Source organism: Buteo buteo, chromosome 19 (assembly GCF_964188355.1).
Source record: "Buteo buteo chromosome 19, bButBut1.hap1.1, whole genome shotgun sequence".
Lineage (NCBI taxonomy): Eukaryota > Metazoa > Chordata > Aves > Accipitriformes > Accipitridae > Buteo > Buteo buteo.
In genome coordinates, this window is record NC_134189.1 from 20,148,448 (window position 1) to 20,174,530 (window position 26,083).

The 26,083-nt window shown below is 41.7% G+C and overlaps 1 protein-coding gene across 3 annotated transcripts in view; it reads right to left on the bottom strand.

Annotated features, from left to right (window-relative positions):
* ITPR2 (inositol 1,4,5-trisphosphate receptor type 2) overlaps nt 1–26,083 on the bottom strand; it is a 268,975-nt gene that overhangs the window by 105,360 nt on the left and 137,532 nt on the right. For all 3 annotated transcript variants that reach the window (XM_075051507.1, XM_075051506.1, XM_075051508.1), the window contains 3 exons: nt 21,789–21,979; nt 21,576–21,718; nt 19,306–19,414 (listed from right to left, as the gene is read on the bottom strand). In XM_075051507.1, coding sequence (XP_074907608.1) covers nt 19,306–19,414; nt 21,576–21,718; nt 21,789–21,979 — 443 coding nt within the window. The remainder of the gene's footprint in view (nt 1–19,305; nt 19,415–21,575; nt 21,719–21,788; nt 21,980–26,083) is intronic.

Here is a 26,083-nt window from a genome sequence, read left to right on the forward strand (position 1 = left end):
GAGATCCTGCAGACAGCTAGACTGGATGGAAAGCTCCTGCCACAGCCGCACACAGATGGGCACACACGCTCAGAAAGCCTATGGGGGTAAAACAGGACAATACCAGAAAGAGGATTACATCCAAACAACATTGCTGGAAAATGTTCTCCTGGAACCGGACAGCTGAGTCATCTGTGACCAGACCAAAAAGGATGATACATACACAACAAAAGACAGTACGTGTAATTTAATAAGTAAGCACAGATTTTTTTTATTATTTTTTAACCTGACCCTGCACTGCAAGTTTGGAAACAATTCCTTAAGGGCAGAGTCCATATTATGGGACAATCCAGTGTATGCATTTATGGGCAAATATATTACAATCTGCATATATTTTCTGGGGAAATGAAGCCTGCAGTTTTGCTCAGGGTCTGCACTTCAGTGTTTTAGCAAATGGGGGATGTAATGTGTGCCTGTGAACTCAGCCAGAATACAGATCCAAGAAGATGGGATTCTTATAATGTTTTTTGTAAGATGCACTGCTACAGGGCCTAAATAAAAAGCTTTTCAAAAAGTCATTGCACATAGCCTGAGAATAAAGTGCTAGTCCCAGCAGTAGCCGCACAGTCGGTATCCACATTGTACAACAATCGCACAGCTCAAATCGTGACTATGAAAGGACAGCCCAAGCAGCAGGTGGGATGGAGGGATGGCAGGGGAGTCCATACCCGAGCACCTCTCTCTCCAATCTGTCTGTTCATCAGTCATGTCACACGGGCTGTTCCCCTGCAAGGAACATCCAGAGGAACAGAGAAGCTAGAAATGCGGGTCCCAGGCAGGGGAAGCAGCTGGCAGGCATCTGTAATTGAATTCCGGGAGGACTTGGTCTATTTTTAAAATTCTCTGTAGGTCGGCTTTTTTTTTTTTTTTTAAACAGGTGAACATTTCCAAAACTTGACACAATTTTAAAGTTTCATTACATACATATCTGAGTTCCAGCACTGTGTAAAGATCGTGCGATAGCAGCAAAGCACGAGCAAGCAGAACCAGGTTCTAAAACTCTGCGCCAGGGAGGGAGGAAATGAATTGGTTTTATTTTCAATTGTATATTTTAAGGATAAAGAACTTTTGTTTCAAACTGCAAACACACAAACCTCTTCTACTGTATATATACCCTAAACTAGAGGGACACTGGTTTTCTACAAATTCCAAAATAAAACAAATTTCATTGTTATTATTTACGTGCTGTGCTCCTGCAGTATCTACTAAGCCACAGCTCTGAGGGCACATTGATACCTGAAGAATAAAGCCCTACAAAAACTATCAAAATGTGAAGATTTGCATTATGTTCTTTCCATAAGTGGTATCTGAACGTGTTTTCATTTGACCAGTGTAACATCAGACCAAGTCATCAGCAGAGCTAACCAGGACTCCTGACTTGCTGTCATTCGTAAGCAATCTGACCTGCTCAAGTTGTATTTAGAGCTTTCCGCATCTTTAGAGCTCCTTTATCTCCTGTAATGCCTGTTAGATGATAACCGGAGTCTTAATATTCTCTCACCACAGGTTGGAAGAAGAACGATCATTTATTCTGAGAGGGACCATGTTGTTAATCTCCAGCTGTCAAGACCTCCAGTTCTGCTTACCTGTTTGGGCACTGCCTCTGCTCACCAGAGAGGGGGGGTCTGGGACCACTTCCTTACCCTTCCTTGGATAGATTAGCGATAGATGGTAAAAGGATCCTAAATACAGTTCAGAATGGCTAATATGAAGCAGGAGGAACCAAAGACTGCTAAAGCTACACAGAGGAAAAGTTCTCATTTCGCTCACAGCACAGTCCAGTCTGAGCTATGCTCATTTATTTTCTGAGTTGCTGCAGCAAGTTAAATTCTCTGATGATAATGAGCAGTCACCGACTGCATCACCAACTCATTAAATCAACTCAGTATCCACTCGTTAGCAAACACATTTACACACTCTGGATTTAAGACTTGCTGGCTAGCAGAAATGTAGCATATGATATTTGTTGGGGTATAATTTGTATTATTTTTGTTCCCATTTATGTAAAATGATCGTTATGTAGCTGCAGTGTGCCTCCCTCTGTCTTTTGATAGTGCTAGATTATACACAAAAACTGTTACTTTTAAAAAACAGAAGATAAAGCCAGGGATCATGTTTCAGCGCTTTGCAAGACAGGGTTATGTAACTATACATCGCAATGTATATTTAAACATCGGTATGTTAACTGCATATATAGAGATGAAGTGAAAGAACAGAGGAAGAGAAATAGAAAGGAAGAGAAAAAAACTCTAAACACCAGAAAAAATGCCATTTTGTGATGCTTATTAATAAAAAGAACGACTTGGACAATAACTTCCTCTTGGAAATACAATAAATACAGGATAATAGAATGTGTATCATATAAAGTGGTATTATTTGCTGAATATTCCCCAAATGCACAACCAGTATACCTGATCTTATCAAACAACATTGGATTTTGTTGCAAGCGCAGCTTTATAAATGGTTATTTTCTTACTATAGTGGTGGCAGGGGAAATGTTTAAGAAGAAAATGTTTTGACTGCCATGCAATCAGACTGCCTGTAAACAGTATATTTGGGCCCTTAAAAAGCAGAGAAGATTTAATACAGCTTAAAATTTCAGAGTTTGGTTTCTTCGCAGCTGCTGGGCAGCAATATTATTCTTTTCAAGGGCAAGACAATGAACATTAGCTTCCATCAGAGGAGGAACAATGACATTTCAAAACGTACTTTGGAGAAAAGGTGGGGTGAATGTTGCAGGGTGGGGAAGGGGGAATCGCTTCTGCGTCTTGCAGCTCTCTTATGTCAATTTGTTCCTCGGCTGCTTCTTAATAAAAATCGTTCCTTAAATTTTAAACTGCCCCAGTTCCTCTATGTTTTTTTTTTTTTTTCCTGCAGTCACAGGACCTTCTTTTTGCAGAGAACCGGATAAAAGGCAAGAGGTTTACGGCAAGAACATTTGCAGCTTTATACAGACACCCCTGTGTAACGCCACTAGGGAGCCTCAGATATAAAATAATTTATGAAAAGTCCTAACAGGCCACCTGCACGCACAAACTTTAGCGTCTGCAAACCAGCAACCTCTGCCAAAACTGTCAGCCTCTTGACGACCAACCTGCCAATCATCCCGAAACCTGAAGAGTCAGCTCCGCTGACTGCCGAACTGCTTTCGGAGGCAACGGCATCCGGGGCGAGGACCAAAGCCCTCCGCCACCGGCGACAAAACGCTGTTAATTCTGCGATCTTTTGGCAACGGGAGGGCAGAGGAGGCACAGGAGGAGGCGGAGGAGGCGGAGGAGAGGCCGTCGTTTGTTTGCTTTTGTCGCTGCCGTTCAGGCCGCGTTACATAACGCGCGATTTCGGGCTCTTTTTCTGGTGGCGCGGGGATGTATACGCGATGCAGATACGGCCGCCGGGATCACAGGAGCGATTTATCAATTCATGTGCGGCTAATCAACCCATTTGCTTTCTAGTGTCTCACAGCGACAGCTTATCTCATGCGGGCTCACGATCGTTCCCAGCCCGTCTAATTGAATTTCAGGGCCGGGAGCACCGCCGGCCACGTGACGCGCCTCTCGCCGGCGCGCGCTGCCAGACACTGCGGGCGTTACATAACGGCACGATGCCGCCGCCGGGGCCGGGGGGGGGGGGGGGGGGGAAGCGAGGGGGGGCCCCGCACGCGCCCTCGCCTCAGCGAGGCCCCGCCGCTGCCCGCCCCGCTGGCGGGCGCAGCGCCAGTCACGCGCTTCGGGGGGCCTCGGCGGCAGCAACGGGAAAAAAAAAAAAGGGGGAGCGATCCTGCGGGCAAAGGCGGTTACAGCCGGCGCGGGGGTGGGGAGGAGGGACGGCGAGACCCGCTCCCGCCCGTGCTCACCCCCAGGCTGCCGGGGGAACGCAGCCACCGGCCACACACGGCGGGCGCCTCCCGCTTCCCGCCGCATCTGTGAGGGGGTCTGGGAGGCGGCAAGCCCTGACCCGGCTGGCGGCCGCCCCGCTGGCCGTGGAGCGCCCGAGGCCGGGTCGCCGCAACAGTGGCGGGGCCGCGTCCGAAGCAGCGGCCGAGCGCGGGCAGCGAGGTCTGGGTAACGGCCCCCTCCTGCTTAGCGCGTACTCATCGCACCAGGTATCGCTCACCTGGGGGGATTTTCCACGAACAAGGCAGGGGCTGTTTAATAATGGATATGTATTAGCTGTTGGGGACAAAACATGCTCCTTCCCATCTCAAAGGCGAGCGCTAGATCCACTCCGGGCAAGGGGCTTCTACCGGCGTCACCATCTGCAGGGCTGCATTGCTAGATACAACAGCCACAGGTCACAGCTGAGTGCTGGGAGGAGTGCGGCGTTAATACGAGTCCCAGCTTGCACCAGTCTCATGCCGACAGCCAGCTTACTGACTGGGAAGCTGCTAGCCACCCCACCCACGCTCAGCATCAGTGCCTGTATACCGCAGGCAGGTTTGTAGGGGAGGGTACTGTGTGCAAGCCCCTCCGCTTTGTCTTTTCTTGGATCACCCTCTTGGTTTGCAGAGTTTTGGAGCCACCTTGACACAGAATTACTCCTGCAGGAGAACAGGCATTGCAAGTCAACTTGGCCAACACAGCAGGAAGAGTCTCTGAAGTCCGTACGACTCAAGAAGTGATTCTTTGCATGTATGCCAACATTTCAGTAAACTTTAAAAAGCATGCTTTTTCCCCAAGAGAAGCCAACTTCAGAACAAGAATTTATGTAGATAATCCAAAGCCAAGCTTACTAAATCAGTGTTTGTTAAGACTTCATACCATTTTTTTTTCAACAAATCTTTCATTCACAAAGCCCAGGAGCACACTGTTTGCTTGATTTAAGGAGGAGAAAACGGGCGCCCTGCCAACCGCTGGGTTCTGCACTGTCATATGCAAAGTCCTGCTTCCACTTTCAGAGAGACCTTCTTTGAAGGTGAGTCATTCGGTCCTCTGGAGAGGAGCCCAAAACGGGAGCTGGCTTGTGATACTTAAAAGTACCCTCTGCTGCACTGACACGTGTCCACAGCGACGGCACATCACCGGGCAGCAGACTCGGGGCAAAAAGCAACGCTGTATTCGAGTAGCTCATCAGAGAGGAGATCAGTTCCCTTCCCTCGTCCTTCAGCAACCCTTCTCATGACAGAAAGATGTAGAATGAACTAAGTTCTGGGCCCAAACACAGTGTTCATCAAGTCAGAAACAAGCATTAGGGCAATGTATCTATTCACCAATTTCAGAAAAAAAATGAGACAGTTTCCCCAGGGTGGCTCTTGCTCAAGTCAGATGGGCACTGTAACTTGTTTTAGCTGCACATGTGCTTTTCTAGCAAGAACGTGTCTGAAAGAGCCCCTTTGTGCACTGGTGCAGCTGCCCGGCGGCTGGTTTGCCACCTCCTGTGGCTTTGGAGGCCCCTGCTGGAAGATGGAGATGTACGTGCACGGCGTAGTCCAGGGCAATAAAGCAGCTACTTTCAGCTGGCAAAGCTGCAGTGGGAAATTAATAGCTCAGAATCATGCAGAGGGCTTGAGAAAACACTTTTAATTTACTCTGATTTTATTGCCTCACGGTTCTTGTATGGGGCAGAGCCCCAGCTGGCTCAATAGTAAAATCACACTACATAGGGCTTAGTAGCAAAACAGATAGATAGTGATCAAAGTACTGAACTTAAGACACAGAAGCCATAAACTGCTGGCTAGTTCAAAAGAAAACATTATCCCAGCAACAGTTCCTTTCCTGGTCCCAAATAAAGTCTTTCTCCAGCTAAAAATCAGAACAAAACATAGAGGAAAGGAAAAAGTATCTGCAAAAATGGGAGAGAGAGAGATGGTTTAAAAAGTCAGGGGAATTGTTTTTTCCAGTTTCAAATTGTTTAGAGCTTAAAAATCAGGTTAAATACATGTTGAATTATAGTATATATCAACTAGTTGACTTCCTGTTTTTTCTTTTTTTTAAAAAAAGGAAGTAAAAGACCTGTATTTAGATTACCTGGTATGCTAGAATTTGCTGCTGAGTTAAAACAAGCTCTTTCAGTATCATAGGTATGGAAATAATCTGTTTATATAAACAGCTTCATTTAAGTCAAGTGACTCTCTGCGGACCACACTCCGGAAAGCATACCCTTCTAACCAACCTCACAGAGCATCAGGTAGGACTCCAGAAGGAGCTAGTTCATCTGCCGCCTCCTAATCCTAGCTCAACACACATGCTCAGCATGCTCAAACGCAGCCAGCCCTGCTCTCATTTGACTCCCTTCCCTCTGGCTGTGGTGGCGTAGCAGGTTATTTGCACACCCAGGCAGAAATAGGTAGCACTTTACTCAGACTTTGCAATACAAATTACTCATTTCTGACTAAGCACACCACAGCCCAAAGTAATCTCTTAAACTTGTTACTCCAGGTGAGGTTTTTTTTTTATCTCCATGCAAACATTTCCACACACAGCACCAGAACAAAAATCCAAACTCAAATAATAAAATCTGAGTTTTTCCCATGCATGATGTTATTCTCCGTAAGAATACTTAAATGTGAAGAAAAAGAACAAAAGGAGAACTTAAACTGTTCAACTTCCATTTTTCAAAAGGCCCATTCTAGGTCCTTATGGTCAGTTTTATTGTCAGAATTAAAATTACTACACAAACAAAATGCTAGCAACAACCAGGACAAATTTAATAAAGACTGTGACATATAACCAGAACAATCCTCTGTGCCATCCAGGGTAAATTTACTGACCATCACCCACTTTATTGCAAGCAGTGAATTACCACTGTTACTTCCTCTGCCTCACAAAAGCAACCTAGTTAATATGGGTCTCTGCAAAATCAAGAGAACTCAGGCTGCATAGTCTATTCTCCAGCAACATTTCTAGCCCCTTTGAAAAAACTGCCCCGACTAGTAAAAAAGGAGGAACTTCCCAACGATGTGCAGGACTTCCAACATTTGTTTAAATGCAAAGATTTTCATTTTTAGAGAGCCACAGTCAAATATTTGTATATTTAGAAGAGTTTGATTTCCTAAAAGGCTAAACTACACCCAGTAGTGTGGCCTGAGGGGAACCCTAGAGCTGAGAACCTCTAGTTGGTCGCACATGAGAAAACACCTGGTTCAAGCTAAGCTGCTTGTTCCCCTGGAGTCAGTAAGAAGTCTTCATACTGAAAAACCTGAGAGTCAAGGTTATCCAAATTTTTTTGGCACCTGAGAGAGACTGGCATCCAGCCCTACTGGATGTGGGGCTAATGGGACACAAATGCTACCATATACAACTAAGGAGTCCAAAAAAATCAAGTTTTCTCCATGACAGAGGAGGAAGGTAGTAAAAAAACAAACGGGGGGGGGCGGGGGGGCAGGGGGAATAAAAGGCTTGCAGAAAAAAGGAACATAAGGAGACATCACTAGTGTAACTGCTCAGTACTTGGGGACAAAATGTTTTGGACAACTGCCAAGAGGAATTTTCAGAGTGATAAGGTCCTCTCCCCAACCCCAAGTGACAGCTCTGCATCTGGAGTTACCAACACTAGTCCAAACCTTCAGAGCACGTTTCCTTGTCTCACAGCTCAGGCAGCTCAGTGCCAGCACAGCCTCTCGCTGACATCCACGCCGTGTCAGCACGTTACGCTCGTGACTGTGTACAGCAGAAAGCATTTGCACGTGTGCGCTCCAAGCAAGACCTGAGCAATGGCGAAACTGCAGTGGGAAGAAAATGGATTAATCAGGCCTCACTGGCAAGGTGCCATGTGCTGCTCATGAAAAGCTGTTGCAAGGTAAACAAGGCACAACCTGCACAAAGTGTTCATTGCCATAAACTGAAAGAACACTTTCAGGCTCTGCCCAACAAAAAAACTCTCTGCAAAAAGCCTAGGGGTCAAAGTGACACCAAGATAATTAAGCTCATAATCCTCAGGGCAATCACCAACTCCAGAACAGGCCCCTCATTGAACAGCCTAGTCAACGCACATCATTTAGATATTCTGGTCTTTTCCCTGTGAACTCCAGAGGTCAGGTAACCATAAATGAACTTGGCTTTCATTTAAGTAAACAAACACTTGCATAATTCAATAAAGTATATTTCAAGCTCTGGGATTTGTTCAATAAAATTGGAAGAACAGACACTCTAAAGACTCAAAGAAATCCCAAATAAACTACTTGTAATTAAAAAATCTCATGATTTTCAAGCCAAATCTCGTGATTTGTTTGTGGCCTGACTCAGGGTTTTCAGTGCTTGGGGTTGGCAACTCTGACTAAGCAGGGATATGAAATAAGAGCGAGAGTGACTGCCCGCCAGGCTTCTGTTTTCCTGGGACAGAAGACAAAGCAGCTCTGACAATTCCAGCTGGCAATACCATCCAGGCACTCCTCCAAGGCCAAACATGCTGGGTAAAATCCTCATCAGACAAAAAAAAAAAAAAAACAACAAAAAAACCCCCAAACCTATCAGAAGCAGTTACTGTGGTTGCTTAATAGCTGTTTTCCAAAGTTCAGTATAGCATATACTTTCTTTTTCTTGAAAAGGGGGAGAGAAGGGAGATGGACCACATTACGGACTAATCCCTTGCCAGATGTCATTAGTGATGAAGTCCCCTAGAAATTACATCAGTATGAAACAAATCAGAAAACAGTGAGTTTCCATTTCCTCCTCATATCTGGCTAGACAGAGACTTCAAGATCAGCTTTCATCTATGGCCTGGAATCAACCCTCCTCTGCGTCTTGCTTAGTGTGGCAGGGGTGTTTAGCAAGTAATTGCAACCATTAAAAAGAAAAATAGCTCACTCGCTCCTGCTTCCCGTCTCTGTCAAATACTGACTCCTTCATTAGGCTTCCCCAAAGCTGTTGCAGCACTTTGCAGTAGTTTCTCCCTGCTCCTGATGGAAGCAGGTGGCTCCAGCTGGGGCATACATCTCCAGCCACGACCCTTGCACCCTCCTGGGTGATGCCCAACCGGGAGCCTTCCCCTCTCTGCTGATGACCCCAATTGTCCCCTCACAGCTGGTATCCAGCAAGACAGCCTGGTCAGGGAATGGAATCTAATTTCCACCTTCCTGCAACGCTCAACCCTGCCTACCTGCTCACAGGGCAATAGATGAGGAGCAGAAGCACAGAAAGAGGTTGAGTAGAAGGGCCTTGCTGGTTCTTAACTGCTTTTGCTTTCCCTAGTAAGGCAAGAGCATAGTCCGTCCTAATATCTGAAAGAGATACATCTTTAGTTCTTTGTGTTTGGACTAAATGAAAATAGTATCATAAACTGAGGTTTTCTGTAGAACCTCAGTTCCTGAAACATATTTCTGAATCATAAATCTTGGACTAAAGCAGTTTATGTAATGCCACCTATTCACACTGCCCTAACTAACCATCACTAACCATTCCATTATAATGAGTCCATTATCCCCTACTTTATTGTATTTTCTCTTAAAACAGAGATCAAAGATTTGGATCTAGTGGCATCATGCCGATTTCATTTTTATTACTGGCTCCCTAGGTCTATCATAAATATTCATTGGCCATTCTTAATACAATGCATTGAATTCTGCTCACTGCTATCTCTGGTGCGACTGCAAAGTACAAACAGGGTTGTTGCTCAAACATATTAAATAAAGCAACAGCAAATTTGTGACAGTCAACAACAAAAAAAACAGAAAACAAAAGAACCCTTTTCCCCTTCCAAGGAAATTCAAAACCAAAGGAGACATTTTCTCTCGCCCCCTCCACGACTGCAGACATTTGACTGCTGTGGGAATTCAGCTGTGCAGAAGCAGCAGCAGCTGACCTGCTCCCACAGACAGGAGACATTTTTGAAAAGTCCACAGTTGCCACACAGTGGTCTCTGCGATACTGCAGCACTCCTCTGTGCTCACCAGTAAAAATTACAAACGTTACCCAGCAGTGGTACAGAAACTGCTCAGAAATGTGGACTTTCTGTATGGCAACTAATACTTAAAAGGGAGCAGGAGGTGTGTGTGGAGAAACTTCTCCAGTCTCAGTCAGGAAAAAGGTTTATGCAGTTTTATTCTCCTAAATCCCAAGAAAAACTGCAACTATCCCAAACTTCAGGATGCCTGCCATTTGTTTCTCTCCCCATACCCATCACTCACAGATTCCTTTGAGCTCCCCTTCTCACCTCAGTGTAGCTCCTCCCAGCATCAGACAGGCAGGGTACGAAAACCCCTATTGCACCTATGTGAATTGCTCCTGCTCTGCAAATCAGCACAGACACAGGCCTCTTGGGATGTCAACCAGCTACTTTGAACAAGCACCAATTACTAAAATTAGGGTGGCCATGGGAATTACGTTTTTCCTCATGTTAAGTAACTCTGAGAGCGTTAACGTGTACCAGATACTTTATATTCTAAGCAAGAACATCTGCTCCATTAAAAACAAAACAATATGGTAGGACATAGAATGTACATTCAAATATTTATCTTCTAATAAGACTCCACCATTGAGGTAATATGCTGCTCATAAAAAAAAAAAAAAAATGGAATAGGAATAAATCATCTAAAATAAATATTTATATTTATGCATATGAATATATCCTCACAGAAAACTCCACACACCTGGAGACGTGAACCATATGATAGAACTGCTGACTCATTTTACATATTAACCTACAATGTACCTTTGGTCATTTACCTAGCCCCTTGCCAACCTAGTATCTGCTGAAACTTCTATTAAATTCCTAAAAATCTTTGGCTGCTTTATTAACAATTTAAAATATATAAATTAAACCAGACAGAAAGAAAACCTTGATCCTGATGCCTTCATGATGTAGAATTTGATTCAAATAGCTCTAGTGGGCATGGAATTTAACTTCTAGATGAACTGAAGTCTTTAGTGAAATCCATCCTACCAGTATTCAAAACAAGAAAAATAAAATCCAACTGTTGTTGTTCACATAACAGATCCTGATCAGTTCCATGAATTTTGTGTCTGAGTAAGGTGAGATTAAACATATTTAGAGCTATGTTCGGGTTTCATTTTTTAAACAGCTTCCTTCCCTTGCACTCTTTTCCATTTGTTTTTAACTAAAAGTAATATTAATAGAGAAGGATGCCAAACAGTTTGAAGGCAGTTAAGATCTTGCTGGTTTGCTGTTCCTAAAATAAGATCCATAGAAAGGTATAGATATGAAAAAAGAAGGGGAAAATAAGGAGCATCCTTATGTCACTTACACTGTGTAAAGGGGAAATTCCAGAGCAGAAATTGGTCATTTGAAGTTCAGAGAGAGGATCGAGCTACTCCAGTTTGTTATTGTTTTGGCTATGCTGTCTAAATCAGTATCAACAGAAAAAATATTTTACAGTATCAGATGCTCCTTTAGAGGAAATATATTATATGTGAGAAAGGCAGATGATACAAGTTCCAAAACAATTTATGAATCAGGATTTGGGACTTAATATTTCTGAAACAAATCTGGGTAACAACATATCATATTCTGAAAATTTGATAAATATAAGCTGCCAAGAGGCTACAATCTTTAGGAAGAAATGTGTTTACAACCATGTGTTTTTTCAGCCTGCCACTAGATTTGTTTATGACTCGGAGAATGAACAAACAAAATCAAGGTTTTGAAACAAAGAAGAATAACTACCAGTGGGTGGTGAACACCATTGCCCACTCAACTATCAGCTGAGCTAAAAGTAGCAAAAGTCTCTGGAGATAATATATTTGGATCATGGTGACAGTTAACAATTATACATATTAAAGAGAGGGCACAAATGCACCCAGTCCTGCAAAGTAGTTAGGCATGTGCTTCACTCCCACTGCAGGAGATTAAAATGCTCATCTTTCACTAGATCAGGATGTTGCACTTCATAAGAGGTCAGAAGTGCTGTCCCCTACCTGTCCTTGATATATGAGACTTTCAGTTGAAAGTTCTTGTCCAGATCAACAAGAGCAATGCACTTTGCCCCAAACTATCCTTGACACAGACCACTATAAGGACCTCACAGCTGGTCCAAGTAAAGTGGCTTTGAACAGGCTTCCAAACACAGGCAGATAACGGTCCAAATCTGGATCAAATATCTGGGACCTGTTACCTACTGAAAAAAAGAATAATCTCCCTTTAAAAAGGAGCCATGCTTTTCATATACTGAGTAGCTGCACTTACAGGTTTTTGCACTAGAAGCAAAATAAATCTCTCTATAAATGTACATGATTGGAAACCCAGCAGAATATCTGGGGGATGTCCCCCACAATGTACAGTAGTATTCTGCTTTAGATCAGAACAATGCACATTACAGGAGGGATAAAGGATATCACAAAGATGAAGGATGCTACTTCAGAATAGGTCTAGTTGATACCGCATGTCAAAGCACCAGAAACACGCAGCAATAACAACATGCCATAGCAGCTGATGGCCTGAGGCACTAAGCACTGGCTAACAACACCTCGCTAGTACCAATGGCAGTATCACATGCCTTGTGGTACCTCTTCGCTTAAGTATTCCATCTTGAAGCCTAGAGGGGGAAAAAGTAAAACTGCATTGGTTTGTTTCTCTGTAGGTTTTATTTCTTTGGCTTGTAAAATGTCAAGTGTATGGGTATAATGAGAAATTACCACACTTTAAGGGTCTGACTACATTTAGTGTTTAGTCTTGCATATCTGAAAGCTCTGATGTTCCTGCCGCACTGGCTCAGAGGATTCACAACAATAGCAAAGCTTGAATCCTCCACTGCAATGAATCAGTGCAGGCTTTAGTTCTGCAACAGACCACCACCACCTTCACGTAAACCATTGCACAGATGGAGGGGTTTGCCCCAGTTGCTTGAACTTTCTGCCGTACTTCATCACTTAACTGTCTCGACAAAACCACAACAGCAGCTTCCTGACCGTACCAGACATATGTGCTGGTCGCAGCAACCAGGCTGGCACTGCTAGAGGTAACCAAACATTCTTCCTCCCTGCACCTCCAGTCCCCCCCAAACTGTGGCTGTTTTCCTAAGGAGAGAGTTTTTAATGCAGGATACTGCAAAGATGTCCTTTATGAGCTGAAATGTACAAGTGATTTTTTTAAAAAATTCAAAATAAACAGCATTGAGCTTAAAAGTTCGCCTATAGTATTTCTAACACCCTATTACCTTCCAGCCACACTTGAGCTTAGTGAGGAGAATGGCCTATTGAGAATGGGAAAAAACAGGCTAGTGCATAGGCATTTTTAGAAATGAGCACAAATAAGACAGCAGAAACGGTGAAAAATTAAATGTAATTTTTCAGAATGCCTGCAGTGCCACTAATCCAAAATGTGAGTAGTAACACAAATAAAGGAATTTTGGATCCTGTTCTTCCTCCCATTTAAAATAAGCATCCTTTTAAGGTGTAATACATTCAGCAACCCCCATATATTCAGAATTATTCTCTTTTTTCCCCTATTTTTACCTACACATGCTATTTATCTGAATGCTGCCTAATTTGCAGATGCAAATAAGTAAAATCATCTTGAAAAGATGAGGCTATAGAATAGAATGCAGTTTACGTTGCGAATGTCTTTGATTCAAAGAGCTGCAACACTGGGACACTGTGTGGTGGTGCATTTCTTTCCCCCTCTCCAGGCTGATTTACAAACTCAGGAATGCTCGCTAGCCCTTCTCATAAGTGTAATGAGTCCGGCAGTTAAGGAACCCTTGACTGTGGCAGAAGCTCTTACACAGCTAAGACAGGAAGATATGCTGTGCATCTCAAGGACTCCTGCTGCCCGGCAAAGGCAGGGGGACGGGAGTAGAGATAGCCAGTTCTCATAACAACCTGCAGCCAGTTCTTTCTCATAACAACCTTGAGACATTACAGTCCTCCCCTGACAATCTTGGAGCATCCCATATCTATGTTTTGAGTTATTCTCCAACAGCCTCAGAATTTTCCAGCACAGCTGGGATTCTAGAAATTTGTTAATGACGGAAGTCAATCATCTCCAGAACCTATAAGCAGCGGTACTAAGTGAGGCCCTTTGAGCTCTCCTGGACCACAGTGGGCTGTGACCGGCATCTTCCTCTGAGTGGGACACCTCTCAGAGTTTGCAAACTTTCCCGTTTACGAAAATCAGAGGTCTGTCACTGAAAGCCAACACAACCTGTGCTGATTCTCTTCATTCCTTGAGGCTTGACCCTTCCCACATCGAGACAAATGCCGAAGCATTCAATGTGAATATTTTCACTGACCTTGAGAGGAATTTTTAACAGGTATACCTCTTCCTCTCTCTCTTTCAGTCTCTTATATATATTTCTCTTAAGTGTCTTTATGCATGCGTACTAACCTGAATAGTCTATAGCAAGCTATAGCAAGTATAAGTTATTAAGTCATAGCAAGTAAATTATAGGATATATTATAAGATAATACTTTCAAATTTATACTTAAATTACTGTTGTGATTTTTATTCAGCTGTGAATGAATTTTAGGCTGCTATTATACTCATAATCCCTTTAGATATAAACCGTTGACCAAGTCTGGGACTAGTTGATCAATCTGCACCTAGACTCCGACAGAAGTTTAGAAAGCAAGGGGGTCTTCTCTGAACCTTGTCACTCAATGGGAGGGTCTCCCTTACCCTTTCCCACATTTCCTTTTACCCTATTATGGTTTTGGTCCCTATATATAAGTTTAGTTTGGTTCTGATTTAATTTTCCTGTGTGCATTTTATACATGTAGTAAGTAATAGAGTGAACCTTGCCAACGAATTCTGTGAAGTCGCACTTTTATACAAGTTTCCATTAAATAATTTTTCTATTGCTAATACAATTGGAGGTGATTCTTTAAGCAACCTGAATCTCTCTCTCAATTTTAAATTCCCCCCACGACACACTGTAGTGGCTCCCAGCAACACGTCCTGGCTTCTAAGACACATTGAAACCATTTTTCCCAGCAGAAAAAGACCTTCAGCTCCCACTGGTTTCAGCTTGACTCGTAGATCAATACATTCATGAACTGGGACTATTGCTTTTGACAAAATCATTGGAGTTTTGTCAACAACTCCACATGCAAAGACTGAAGTCTTCTGGCACAAAATGACCAAGAGCCAATAGTGGCCATACCAGGGACTACATCTTACAGGAATATAATACATTTGTATTTACATTGAAGCTGTACTATTTTTTCCCATGTATATTTGCTGCTGTTGCTGAAAACAAAGATGAGAGGATAGCTTACATTTCATATCTAAAGTGGAATGCAGAAATGTTAACACTGCAAAACGAAAGGCTACAACGCTACTTCTAGGATTTTAAATCATGAAGCTAGTGCAAACGTATAAGAGCAAGACATTTTTCATGAGTTTTTCCAAAAAAAGGCAAAAAGCACAACTACTTATTTCTGACAATTAAGCAGCTTACACAGTCTTTGTTCTACTGACACTTAAAAAAATGCAGTTTTCAATTATTTATACTGTAGTTCAACACCTAAAGCAGGAAAAAAGTATAAAGTCTGTGTTTTGCAGCACAAGTAACCCTTACTGAAGGGTTCAATCTATTTATAATAGTGTTTCCCTTAGGAACTACCAGTTGGCAGGGTATACAGGTTTGGATTCTGCCATATTCTGTAATGCACTATCATCCATTAACACTCTGATCAGCCAATAATGTTACACGAAACTTGTCCTATACACACATTATCAGAGATAGTATTTTTTTTCCCCCAGAGATGTTGACCTCATTTAAGAACAGTTGGGAAATTGGAAGGTTGTCCATGCCCAAGGCATTGACATGCCAGCAGCTGGAGTGGGTTAAGAAGTTGCCATATGAGCACACAGTCAACAGTTCAACAACTTCATCCAATTCACTGAAGGAAGGTTTAATTTAAGCTTCTGAACCCCCTTTGAAGCAGCTGGGAGGACTCACCCCTCCTGGCCCACCAGCTCCGTTGTAGGGACAGTTGCTTTCAGCAGGGCAGCAGGATAAGGCTAAGATTTTAAACTGCTCCAGTCATTTGCAAAGTGAACATGCATCGGTGATTCTTCTGGAACCAGTCAGGTGCTTTTGGAAATGTTACTCAGATTCAAACTGAGACATCTAGGTAGGTCTAGAGGCAGCATTCAAACAGAAATGAAACTAAAATCAAGCACTATGGTGAAGGACAAAAAAGATTTGCCTAAAAAAACTCAGAAATTCTAAGACCAAGATCCTTCTGGTCTTGCAAAATGGGTATAAAAATGGCCAGCAACAAAAAACATACATAGACAGGGCAGATGTATTCCAAACACAGTCCTTCCTGTCTCTCCTGTTTCTCTTAAATAGTCAGTCTAAAGTAAGCTTTTTTCTATACCACAGTAACTGTCTGAACAGAGGCAGCATCGACTTCCTCCGCACACTGCTTTACCCAAGTTTTTTAACACTGTTCTGGAAGAACCTTCTGTAAGAGAGGGGCTGTAGATCAAGTTTCATTCCAGTTAGCTACCTAATCAATACAAACAGGACTAAGACTTAATGTAGAACTCCCAGGAGATCGTAATAATCACCCACAATTACTTATGAAAGCCAATCAATGACCAAGAGGTTTTGTGTGTCATTTATATACCTGAAATCAAACTTCTGAAATTAAACTTTAATTCCTAACATGGTTAGGTGTTGCAGCACTAAGCAAAACAACGCACAAGGAAGCACTGCCTCAAAGGCTGACTGCAAAGGCAACTGAGGATGGAGCCAGGAGACCACGAGCAGCCCTGAAGCACACCAGCAAGGGGAGGCGCAACAAGAGAGTTGAGACAGTGGATACAGGAACAGGCATAAAAACAGTGAAATAAGTACCTACAGCTATCTTTTCCTCCTGTTCCTTCAATGAAACAGGCTACCTTCCACTAGTCAAAGGAAAGATAAAGACTGGAAGGCAAGGTTCCCAGACCTGGATTCTCAACTGTGGGAGGTAAAGGGAAGAGAAAGAGAGAGAAAGAAACTTTATTTCATTATTTTTTCCTTGTTTCTCACTGTGGGAAAGTCTGTAGAAATCAGAGATTTTTCATTTATCAAATCTGTCACACAAAATATGTTATGATGGGTGATCAACAAACTCAGGCTTTCTGTCAAAATGTCATGTGTCCCTCTATAGCTCTGTTCTGGTACTACCATTATGTATTTACTACTATAATTTTTTTTAGTATCTGCATAACATAGTTGAATAACCTTGCAGGCACCAAGATCACAGTTCAAAAAAAGCTGGAAACACGTGCAAGAGGTTATTAATTGTGCTATTTTTACTATTCTGAAGTCCCTACCATGAACAATGACTCATAAGAGTAGCGAGCTGGAGAAGCACTTGCAAACCCTACAAGCTTGTTTACTCACTTGTTTGTTTGCACTGATTCATTACATTCCTCAGTGTAAAATCTATGGGACTTGAGAGAAAGCACAAGGGAGAAATTCTGTTTCCCGACGAGCTCTTCCACCCACCATGCCCTACTGAGATAGATGGTGGAGGTCACACGAGGGGTCTGGGCATACACTATGTCCACTCCCAAGAACCAGGGGCTGGGCTGGCTGGGTGAAGAGCCTCTACATGCCAATGGAGCACGCTCCCTCTGGTGGCTTCACTCAGTCTCGCTTTACCAGCACCCACAACAGGGTACAAAGAGCAATTAAAACAGGCAAATTTTTTGTTTTAAGTCATACATTAAAGCATTGCTTTTTTATCCCCTGTAGTCCTGAGATGACGTTAACTTTTGGTGGGTCTACTGAATTATTTTGGAGAGGTTTGGCAAAGTTCATCATAGCATACAGTTACAAAAGCAAATTAGTTTTTCCATGCGATGCAGTGGCATTATGGAGCCAGAAAGCTATTAAAATATGAATAGTAATTAAGAAAATAATGTCCTGCTTCACCTGTGAAACCCTTGTTATGACATTAAAAAAAAATTGTCTGCCCAGGCCTAGCTACATTTTTCTTCGAGCAGGAGGTGAAGAGGAGGTTGGTTTTCTCTGTGTGCACTGGTTGGTTTTGCGTAGAGAAGGGCTGATGTTTTGCTATTGCTGCCTTTGTCTTCACCTCACTGTTCTGCCTTTAGATTTTTTTTATCCTGTCTAGCAGGTTGCTTAGAAGCCTGGGCAATATGTTCCCATGTCCATATGTTGAAATCAAAACAAACAATATACAGTGAAAACAAAGACACTGTGAATATTTCCCATTTCTAATATACTGCTCATCTAACATGAAAGAGAAAAGAATGTGTTGGTACTTTATCACATCATATGACAGGAGCAAAACATTTAACTTTAAAATTAAAATCCCAAACACCCAGAAATAGGCATGGGCACCTTAATCACTACAGACCTTATTATTCTTAATGTTAGATTGCAGTTAAGATTTAATCTCATTGCTAGTATACCTGAATGGTGGATAATTTTGCCAGGTACAATAACATGAATAAGCGCTGTTACTTAGACATCCAAAAATATTTGGGTGTAAAAGCCTAAGACAGCGAAACAGTACGACACTGTGTTGTAATCAGTATTTTTTCTCCAGGTAAAGTGAAACCCATGAACATACTTGACTAAACATGTCAGCTGTGAACAAATGAAAATGACGGCACTAAGACATTAGATAATAGCTCTATGATTCATACTTAAGAGTGAGTAATACTGAAAGAATTTGGGGAATACTCAGAAATATGGATAAGAGGAAACCACACAAAAGGCACAGGAATCAGGCTCAAAAAGAAGAGGCAGCTGACATGTAAATCTGAATCTAGCTACTGATACCCAAAGGCACAGGCAAGAGGAAAGAGGTATTTAAAAAACTTGGTTTTGCAAGAGAAAACTGGGCAATAAGGGGAGAGAGAGGAGTGCAAGAAATAATTAGACACTTCCAGGGTACAGACGATGTCACTTATCCCCAAAACCGGCAGCTCTGCTTAAACATTACATATTCCCGTCACGCATTTACGAGCATGAGAAAGTGTATGGAGTAGAAAAATCTGGCACCACAGGCAGCAGGGAAAAACTGTACATTTGCAATTAAAAATCCTTATGTTTCCAATTGATTTTATGACAGATGAAGTCAGATGTGACATAAGAAGACTAGTCTCCAGAAATACAGGATATCCAATACATAATAATCATATACAGTATACTTGCTACTGCTAATTCATTTCATCTTCCTTGCCTTGACTCTTGTCAAGTCCCTGATACAAAACTATCTATGTAAGGCAGATAGCTTATTTTGTTCCAATCTTACCTTCTACCTTACCATATTGTTCCTAAGACAGCACATTATCTTTAAAACATGTACAAAATTGAAATCATGTCAGATTCTGTTACTGTTCTAGAACCAACATTGTAATACCATGCTATTAGTTCTATATTTAATACTAAAATGGTAGCAGTACCTCTTCCGCAAAGTTAGTTTTCTTGTCAAGCATTTCTCGTAATGTCTGAAGAATTTTAATGCAGAGTTTTTCTTCTTTCTCCATTAGCTTCTTTGTGTGATTAATCAACCTTAAAGTAAAATATTAAACCTTAAAGAGCATTGCACATTGTTGATAAACCATACTACAATTTCTTTATGCAAAAATTGCCCATCACTGTATTTTTCCTCAAGGAAAGGAAATAAAAATAGACAAGAGAAATCATAATTAAAAAGGAAATGGCACATTCAAGGTGTTGTGAGTTTTTTGTGTCAATTTGCATACCTTACTGCCCATACAGAAGGCAGAATTCTACATCCACTTTTTATGAGTGCTTCCAGATTAAGATCCAAACTTGCTATTTCATCCTTTCTTTATTTAAAGGTAACTTATTTTAACCTTTACTTAAAGGTAAGCAATGTTCACCATGCACCTTGCAAACTTAAAAAGCTACAACCTTTACACCTTCCGACTTCTATGATGGTTATAATATATTTACAATTAGCAAATGGCATCCAGCCAAAAGGATCCCCCAAAACCTTACATGGAAGTGTTCAGAAATGCAGACATTTGGATGAAACATAACCATTGTTTACATTCACACAACAACTTTAGAAGACTGTTTCAAGCCAGAAAACAAGGTACATTTGTGACACCAACTACAACGGGAGTTTGGGTTTTAGTCAGCTTAAGCCAATACCAGAAGCAGCCTTTCAATCTCTGTGCAGAGGAGGTCCTTGCCCTGGTTCACACACTGCGGGAGAAACATTTGTAAAAATAGAAGGGGGTAGGAAATCTGAAGGCTTTGAACAGGTTTTTTCTTTCAGTACCAGTGCCGGCTTATGGTGGATAGAACAGTGTTCATCAAATTACAGCCTAAGACCAGCATATAGCAGAGGCACTGCGGCCACCAATTTACACTGAAAGATGGCATCATTAATGGTCCTAAATCACAAACAGTCACCAAAACAGGGCTGGGAGGGCTGACACTGCATCATCTAGACCAGCGCTCTGTAACCCAACAGAACTGATTATATTTAGATCACTGCTAAGTTAGAATCATAGAACCATTTAGGTTGGAATAGACCTTTAAGATCATTGAGTCCAACCGTAAACCTAACACTGCCAAGTCCACCACTAAACCATGTCCCTAAGTGCCACATCTACACGTCTTTTAAATACCTCCAGGGATTAGTGCACTAACGCCATCCTGGGCTCAGTGGAGGCACCGTGCAAGACTCTCCCACTGTCATCTTCAGCCACTTCATGAGCTATGAGTCCAAAACAATGCAGCTCTTGGGCCTGCAGTACTAGCAATATTTTTAAAGAAGTACATCTTTATCTCGGGATTTCTGCATAGCTCTGCAAAGCATTCCTTTGCCATGAAAGTTAATTAAATAAAACAGAAAACTGTTTATTGCATTACATGGGCCACGTCCAGCAGCCCTAGACTTGATTTGATGCTGACTTTGAACAGGAGTTTGGACAAAGGGCATGGCATAGGAAAAGCTCAAAATTTAGCTTAATTTTTCCAAACATATAAAGTATATTGTTATAATGCTACCTCTGCAGAATATGCAAAAAGCTAAGGAATCAGGAGAGCTGCCAAATGTGTTCATGTCCCCCAAGTTACTTCTGTTTAAATTATAGTTTCTCAAGGGCAGGGAGGGCATCTCACTTGAGGACTAATAAAAAAATTGCAAGACTCTATTCCAATGCACAGACTGCAAATAAAATATCTAATAATTCAAGATCAGGTAGGGGTGCCAGTGAAATGTATTTTTAAAAGAGCTGTTGGCAGTTTAAAATAAAAATCAAAAGATTGATTTGCTGTACCTAAAAAAAACCCAACAAAAAACTACTAGCCCTAAGCACCCCACCTCATTATGAATTCTTGAAAATTCTGCTATGGAAAGTCTGATTCTGCTATAGGTTTGGAGAAACTTAATAGCAAAAGTAGCCCATTAAGAAAACATTAGTAGGTTGAGCCTGCCACAATTTTAACAAGCTACTAACATCCCAGTTCTAGGCAGACAAGGCAAGCAACCTCTCTCTCTACTCCTCTCCAGACTCCTAAACTGCTGAGAAACATAAAACATGCAGCAAAAGACCTCAGTTTAATTTTTCAGTATGAACTCAGACACTTACATGCTTAAGTCACTGTTGAAAATGAGAGGTAAGTGCTGTTGAAAATTTTAACTCCCTACCATCTTTTCCAAAGAAGCAAATAGGCCTCCCCTTACACTACTTACTTGGACATGAAAGCACCACATCTTATTCTAGCATCGCTCCCCTCAGGAAAAAGAAGTTCTGGACTGTGCAGCACATCAACCAGCACTGAGAATTCAGCTTGCATCATGGGTGTGAACTGCTGCTCCAAGGAGGACACTACATCCTAGGGAAGAAAGATGACATGTAAAATGCACTACCACAACTGCTGCCCAAGCCATTTGCCATTTTTGTACCTGTAGTTTTTCTATTATATTCCTGTAATCCCAGGCAGGCCCACCAAGAGCTTCTTTAAAACGAGGTCCACTGCGGGCTGACATTCTCCACCCCATGGCTGCCCTCTGCACCATGTTAGAGTGACTCTTCATGAACAAGGTGTTGACCTGGCTGTCCAAATCCACTGGAATTGCAATCCCACGGTTCTTTGCTTTAAAAGGAAGAAAAAAGAAGACATTTACAGTGGCAAGAACTTGAAAATCTTATGAAGATCATGACATGCAAAATCCTGATACTCTTGAAGTTAAGGGGCAGGGGAATCTCACTTCAACAGCTTTTAAAAATAAGGATGAAAAACCTAAGCTGGTAGAAATCAGCAGTAATCTAGTTAAAGAAAGCAAGCTGTACCACTTTAAATGAGATTAGGATCATTTCCAGTATATATTTTCATAGGTACAGATGTTTATTTTTTAAAACAGAATAATTTTTTTTTAACTAACTTAAAAAAAAAGATCAGATCCAGAGATATTAAGAGTAATGAAAAGAGTATGCATTATTATTTCAACAGCTAGTTTTACTCTACTCAGAAGTAAATTCAAAAATTCTTCTTTCTAGCAGACATATGCACATTTAGCCAATTTACCCCAAGTGCTATTTGTTGCTTTTCTGTGTATTTCTCTTGCAAAGACCTTGAGAAACCAAGTGCATACAAATTAAATTTGAAAAAGACTGTCTTCTCTCTCCCTCTGGTTTCCTATACAGCCAGGGTTGTTAAACCATGGGGTTCCTGGATGCCACTGCAATATAACCGATAGTTAATAAACATGTGATAGTTTAACTGATAGTTAAACAAATTTAACCAATAGTTTAAAAAAAAAAGCAATTTTTTTTTTAGACTTGAGGGGCAGGAAGTGACAAAAGAGAGAGAATATGGAGGGGAAAAAACTGAGAAAAGACTTGCATGAATTCTTACAGGGCATCCACTATTAAACTACTTATTGCATCCTGAACTGTCATTGGAAAGGAAATTTGAAAGACAATTTTAAAGGTATCTGCCCTCTCCTTCACAAAAATCTTTGTGTTAGCTGCATCTCTCCATTCCACTGGAGATCAGAGTGACATTCTTCTATGGCTCAGCATGAGTCGTCTGAAAGTCAGCAAATAAACAAGAGATCAATGCAGCAATATCTCTGTCTGAAAGATTAGGTCACATTCCACTGATCAGACTTTGTACTGTATGTCATTTCATTTAATTTCCATGGCACAGTTCATGTTTAATAAAAACTGAGAAGTAAAATGGAAAAGCAGTTCTAGTTTGTTTGTAATAATGACTAATAATAACTAATTTCTCAGTTTTCCTTATTGAAACAAAGTGAATTTTTAAAAAAGCATTAGCCCGTATTACAGTTCTGCACAACGTTTCTCTGAGGCATTTCCCAACCATTCTGCACTAACATGCACACTTTCCATAGTAGCGGAAGGCTTCAAAAATATTCCACCCCTCCCTCCCATTTCTTAAAACATGTACAACTTTAAGTCCTGAACTTGTCAACAGATGCCCTTCTTTCCTAAACAGCCTATGCATCAAACCCCACAGGAGTACGTGCAAGCAAGAGATTCAGGCATACAGCTCTGATGAATGAACGCTCGTGTGCTGCCAAGCAGAGTGAGTCACAGATCCCAGGCAGAAACCTTCTCTTCCCCCGAATACTATATTGTAATGGCAGCATTTATTATAAACCTAAATTTGGCTGTGACACCTCAACCCCCAATCTCACAGACTACGGCAGGAGTGCTCTCTCACGCGTGTCCTCATCCCTTGAATAGCTCCGGTGGGTGCAGGGTGCCCTCCTCTTCCCACTGCAAGGGTGTACCCCGACGCAGGACCAGTGCCTACACCTGTAGGCTGTTTAACTGGGATGGAAGGGAGATCTCTTCTATTTTTAAACAGTTTGCCGTAGGGAATTTAAAAACAATTTTTCTTAGGTCAAGATGGGAAGACACATTTCCCCACAACCGTACACAAATCATCAGCAGCAGATGCACAGCAGTTTCCACACTGGCAACTGACTTGTCCTTTCCACTCTCCATTTGTTTTGAAGGCAAGGTTCCTGATTATCATGAGGAAAATACCATGTATGGCTGGCCATTATTTCAAATGATTGTTTTTCCATATTATTTGACTGGGTTATTTTTCAAAACACATTTGCCCTATTGCTGCTTACTTTATTATGGAAGTCCATTAAAGTTCTGCCAGTGTGGGTAGGGTGCTGCAGCCTATTAATCCAATTTATTGTGTCCTAATGTCAATCACTGGAATGTTATTGGACAATGCTCGCTTCTCAATTAAGTGGTATATATGCAGAATCCTGATATATCCAAGAATAAATTTAGCAATGGGGAGCATGCTGTTCAGAGGAAAACCCAGACTTCTGCAGTCCTATAGATGCCATTTGAAGTTAACAACTTCCATCAGTATCTGAGGAGCAGTCAAGGACTATGATTGTTCAAAGAGTTGCAGCTAATTAAAACTATCACAAAGAAAACCAGAGAGAGAGAAAAAAAATACTCCTTTGTTTTGAACAGTTCTTATATGTATAATTCCATTTGTAATTAAGATTTGTATTGGCTGTCAAAGGGCACTGTTGAAGTCTAAGCTATAAACAAAGCCTTTGTTTTCTTATTTCTTTGCAGCTTGTAGAAAGTTTATCTTTCATTTGTTTCACATTTCATTATTTAAAACAACATGAAACATATTTTTACATTTTGGAAAGCTGATGAACAAATGTGAACATAAATATTTATTTTTAATTTAGGTGTTGTAGGCTGCTTTCCTCTTCAAATTGTGTCAATCTCCCTTAAAGTATGAACATAAAATATTTAAAAGCATGCCTATTTTTGTTCCGCTTAGAAATACTTTTGGATGGCACTCAAACTTGCAAAGTAGGGTTAGAGCTGGTAGACAAAGGAGCCGGGAGGGAGTAAAATTCTGTCTTTCATCAGACTAGTGAACTTGGGAAAAAGGCATGCTACGTGGCTGTATGTAAACTAGTACCATAGGTATCAAGCAGGATACTTACCAGGATGGACTAGAACACGTCTTCAGCAAAGGTAAGTTCTGCCTCGCAGTAGAGGGCATAGCACAGGCTTATATACTGCCCAATTCCTACCTAGGGCACCCTGCACAGAGCTAATTACACCCTGAATGCATTACACTGTTTTGCCAGTGTCAGAGGAAATGCGATTTGCTGGGAAATCCTTTGCATGACTAACTCTCAATCTGCTGCTCACAATTATGCTATCAGCAATAGCCACAGTTGAGCCAAGGCAAGCAAGCAAACAGTACCCCTGGAAATGGTAAACAATGCAGTGCCACAAATTCAGCCAGGTCACAGTAAAATGTTCTGCTCTGTGCTGGATGGTTCTGTGTGTATCCAGTGCATCAGCAGCTTTCTTCTCCTTTACTGTTTAAACTGTAATAAAGTACTCTGAGATGGGGACTCAAAAGAAAAGGGCAACATTACTGTCGAGAATCAAGTAGCTAAAAATCAAGCCGCTCTCTACGAGTGAGCTAGATTCCACCGAAATCCCAAGAGCATAGTCCAAGTGCTTACAGAAGGGCTGAAATGGGCTGAGATGTATTTTGTTAAATTACCTGCGTGTAGTTCTCTTCACAGAAGCACAGAAATTGGAAGTAAAAGGACCTATTTCAGGAATGCTTGCTGAAGCACTGTCCTTTCAGTACACTGCCTATCTGAATCTTAGGATCAATTTAGTCCTAAGGATTTCCAGGAAGTGGCCCTTGCCTCAATTCTCCTTGGAAGCCCTTTCTTAGAGTAATCTATCTTGCCATAAGGAAGCTTGCCGTTCTCCTTGATATTCCCACTTAGTGCTCCCCAATTTTAAATTTCACTCCATTGGCTTTTGTAGCATATACAAAATACAACAGTATTTAGTGGCTTCAGAGCTATTTAGTACACTTTGCACTACCCTAAACCGTCCCTGGTGCGGGTTTTCTGGGGGACATGCAGACGTTTCACCCCTTTCACTGCCTGAAGGAGGGGAATGATGGGCAATCTGGGTCACAAAAAAGACACAGCTGTACCTGGTTGTGAAGCCTGTACTCTCCTTGCTGCTTACACCCCTCTGGTAGTTGCAGACAGCTATATCATGTTCTCCCACACTTCCCAGTTGTCACTTAACGGAGCGATGCATATTTAGTTCAATTAATTTTGCTCCATAAATCAGTCCCTCCAGCTCCTTAATCATTTACTGACTGCTTAACAAATGCATTTGGATGGAGAGACACTAATGC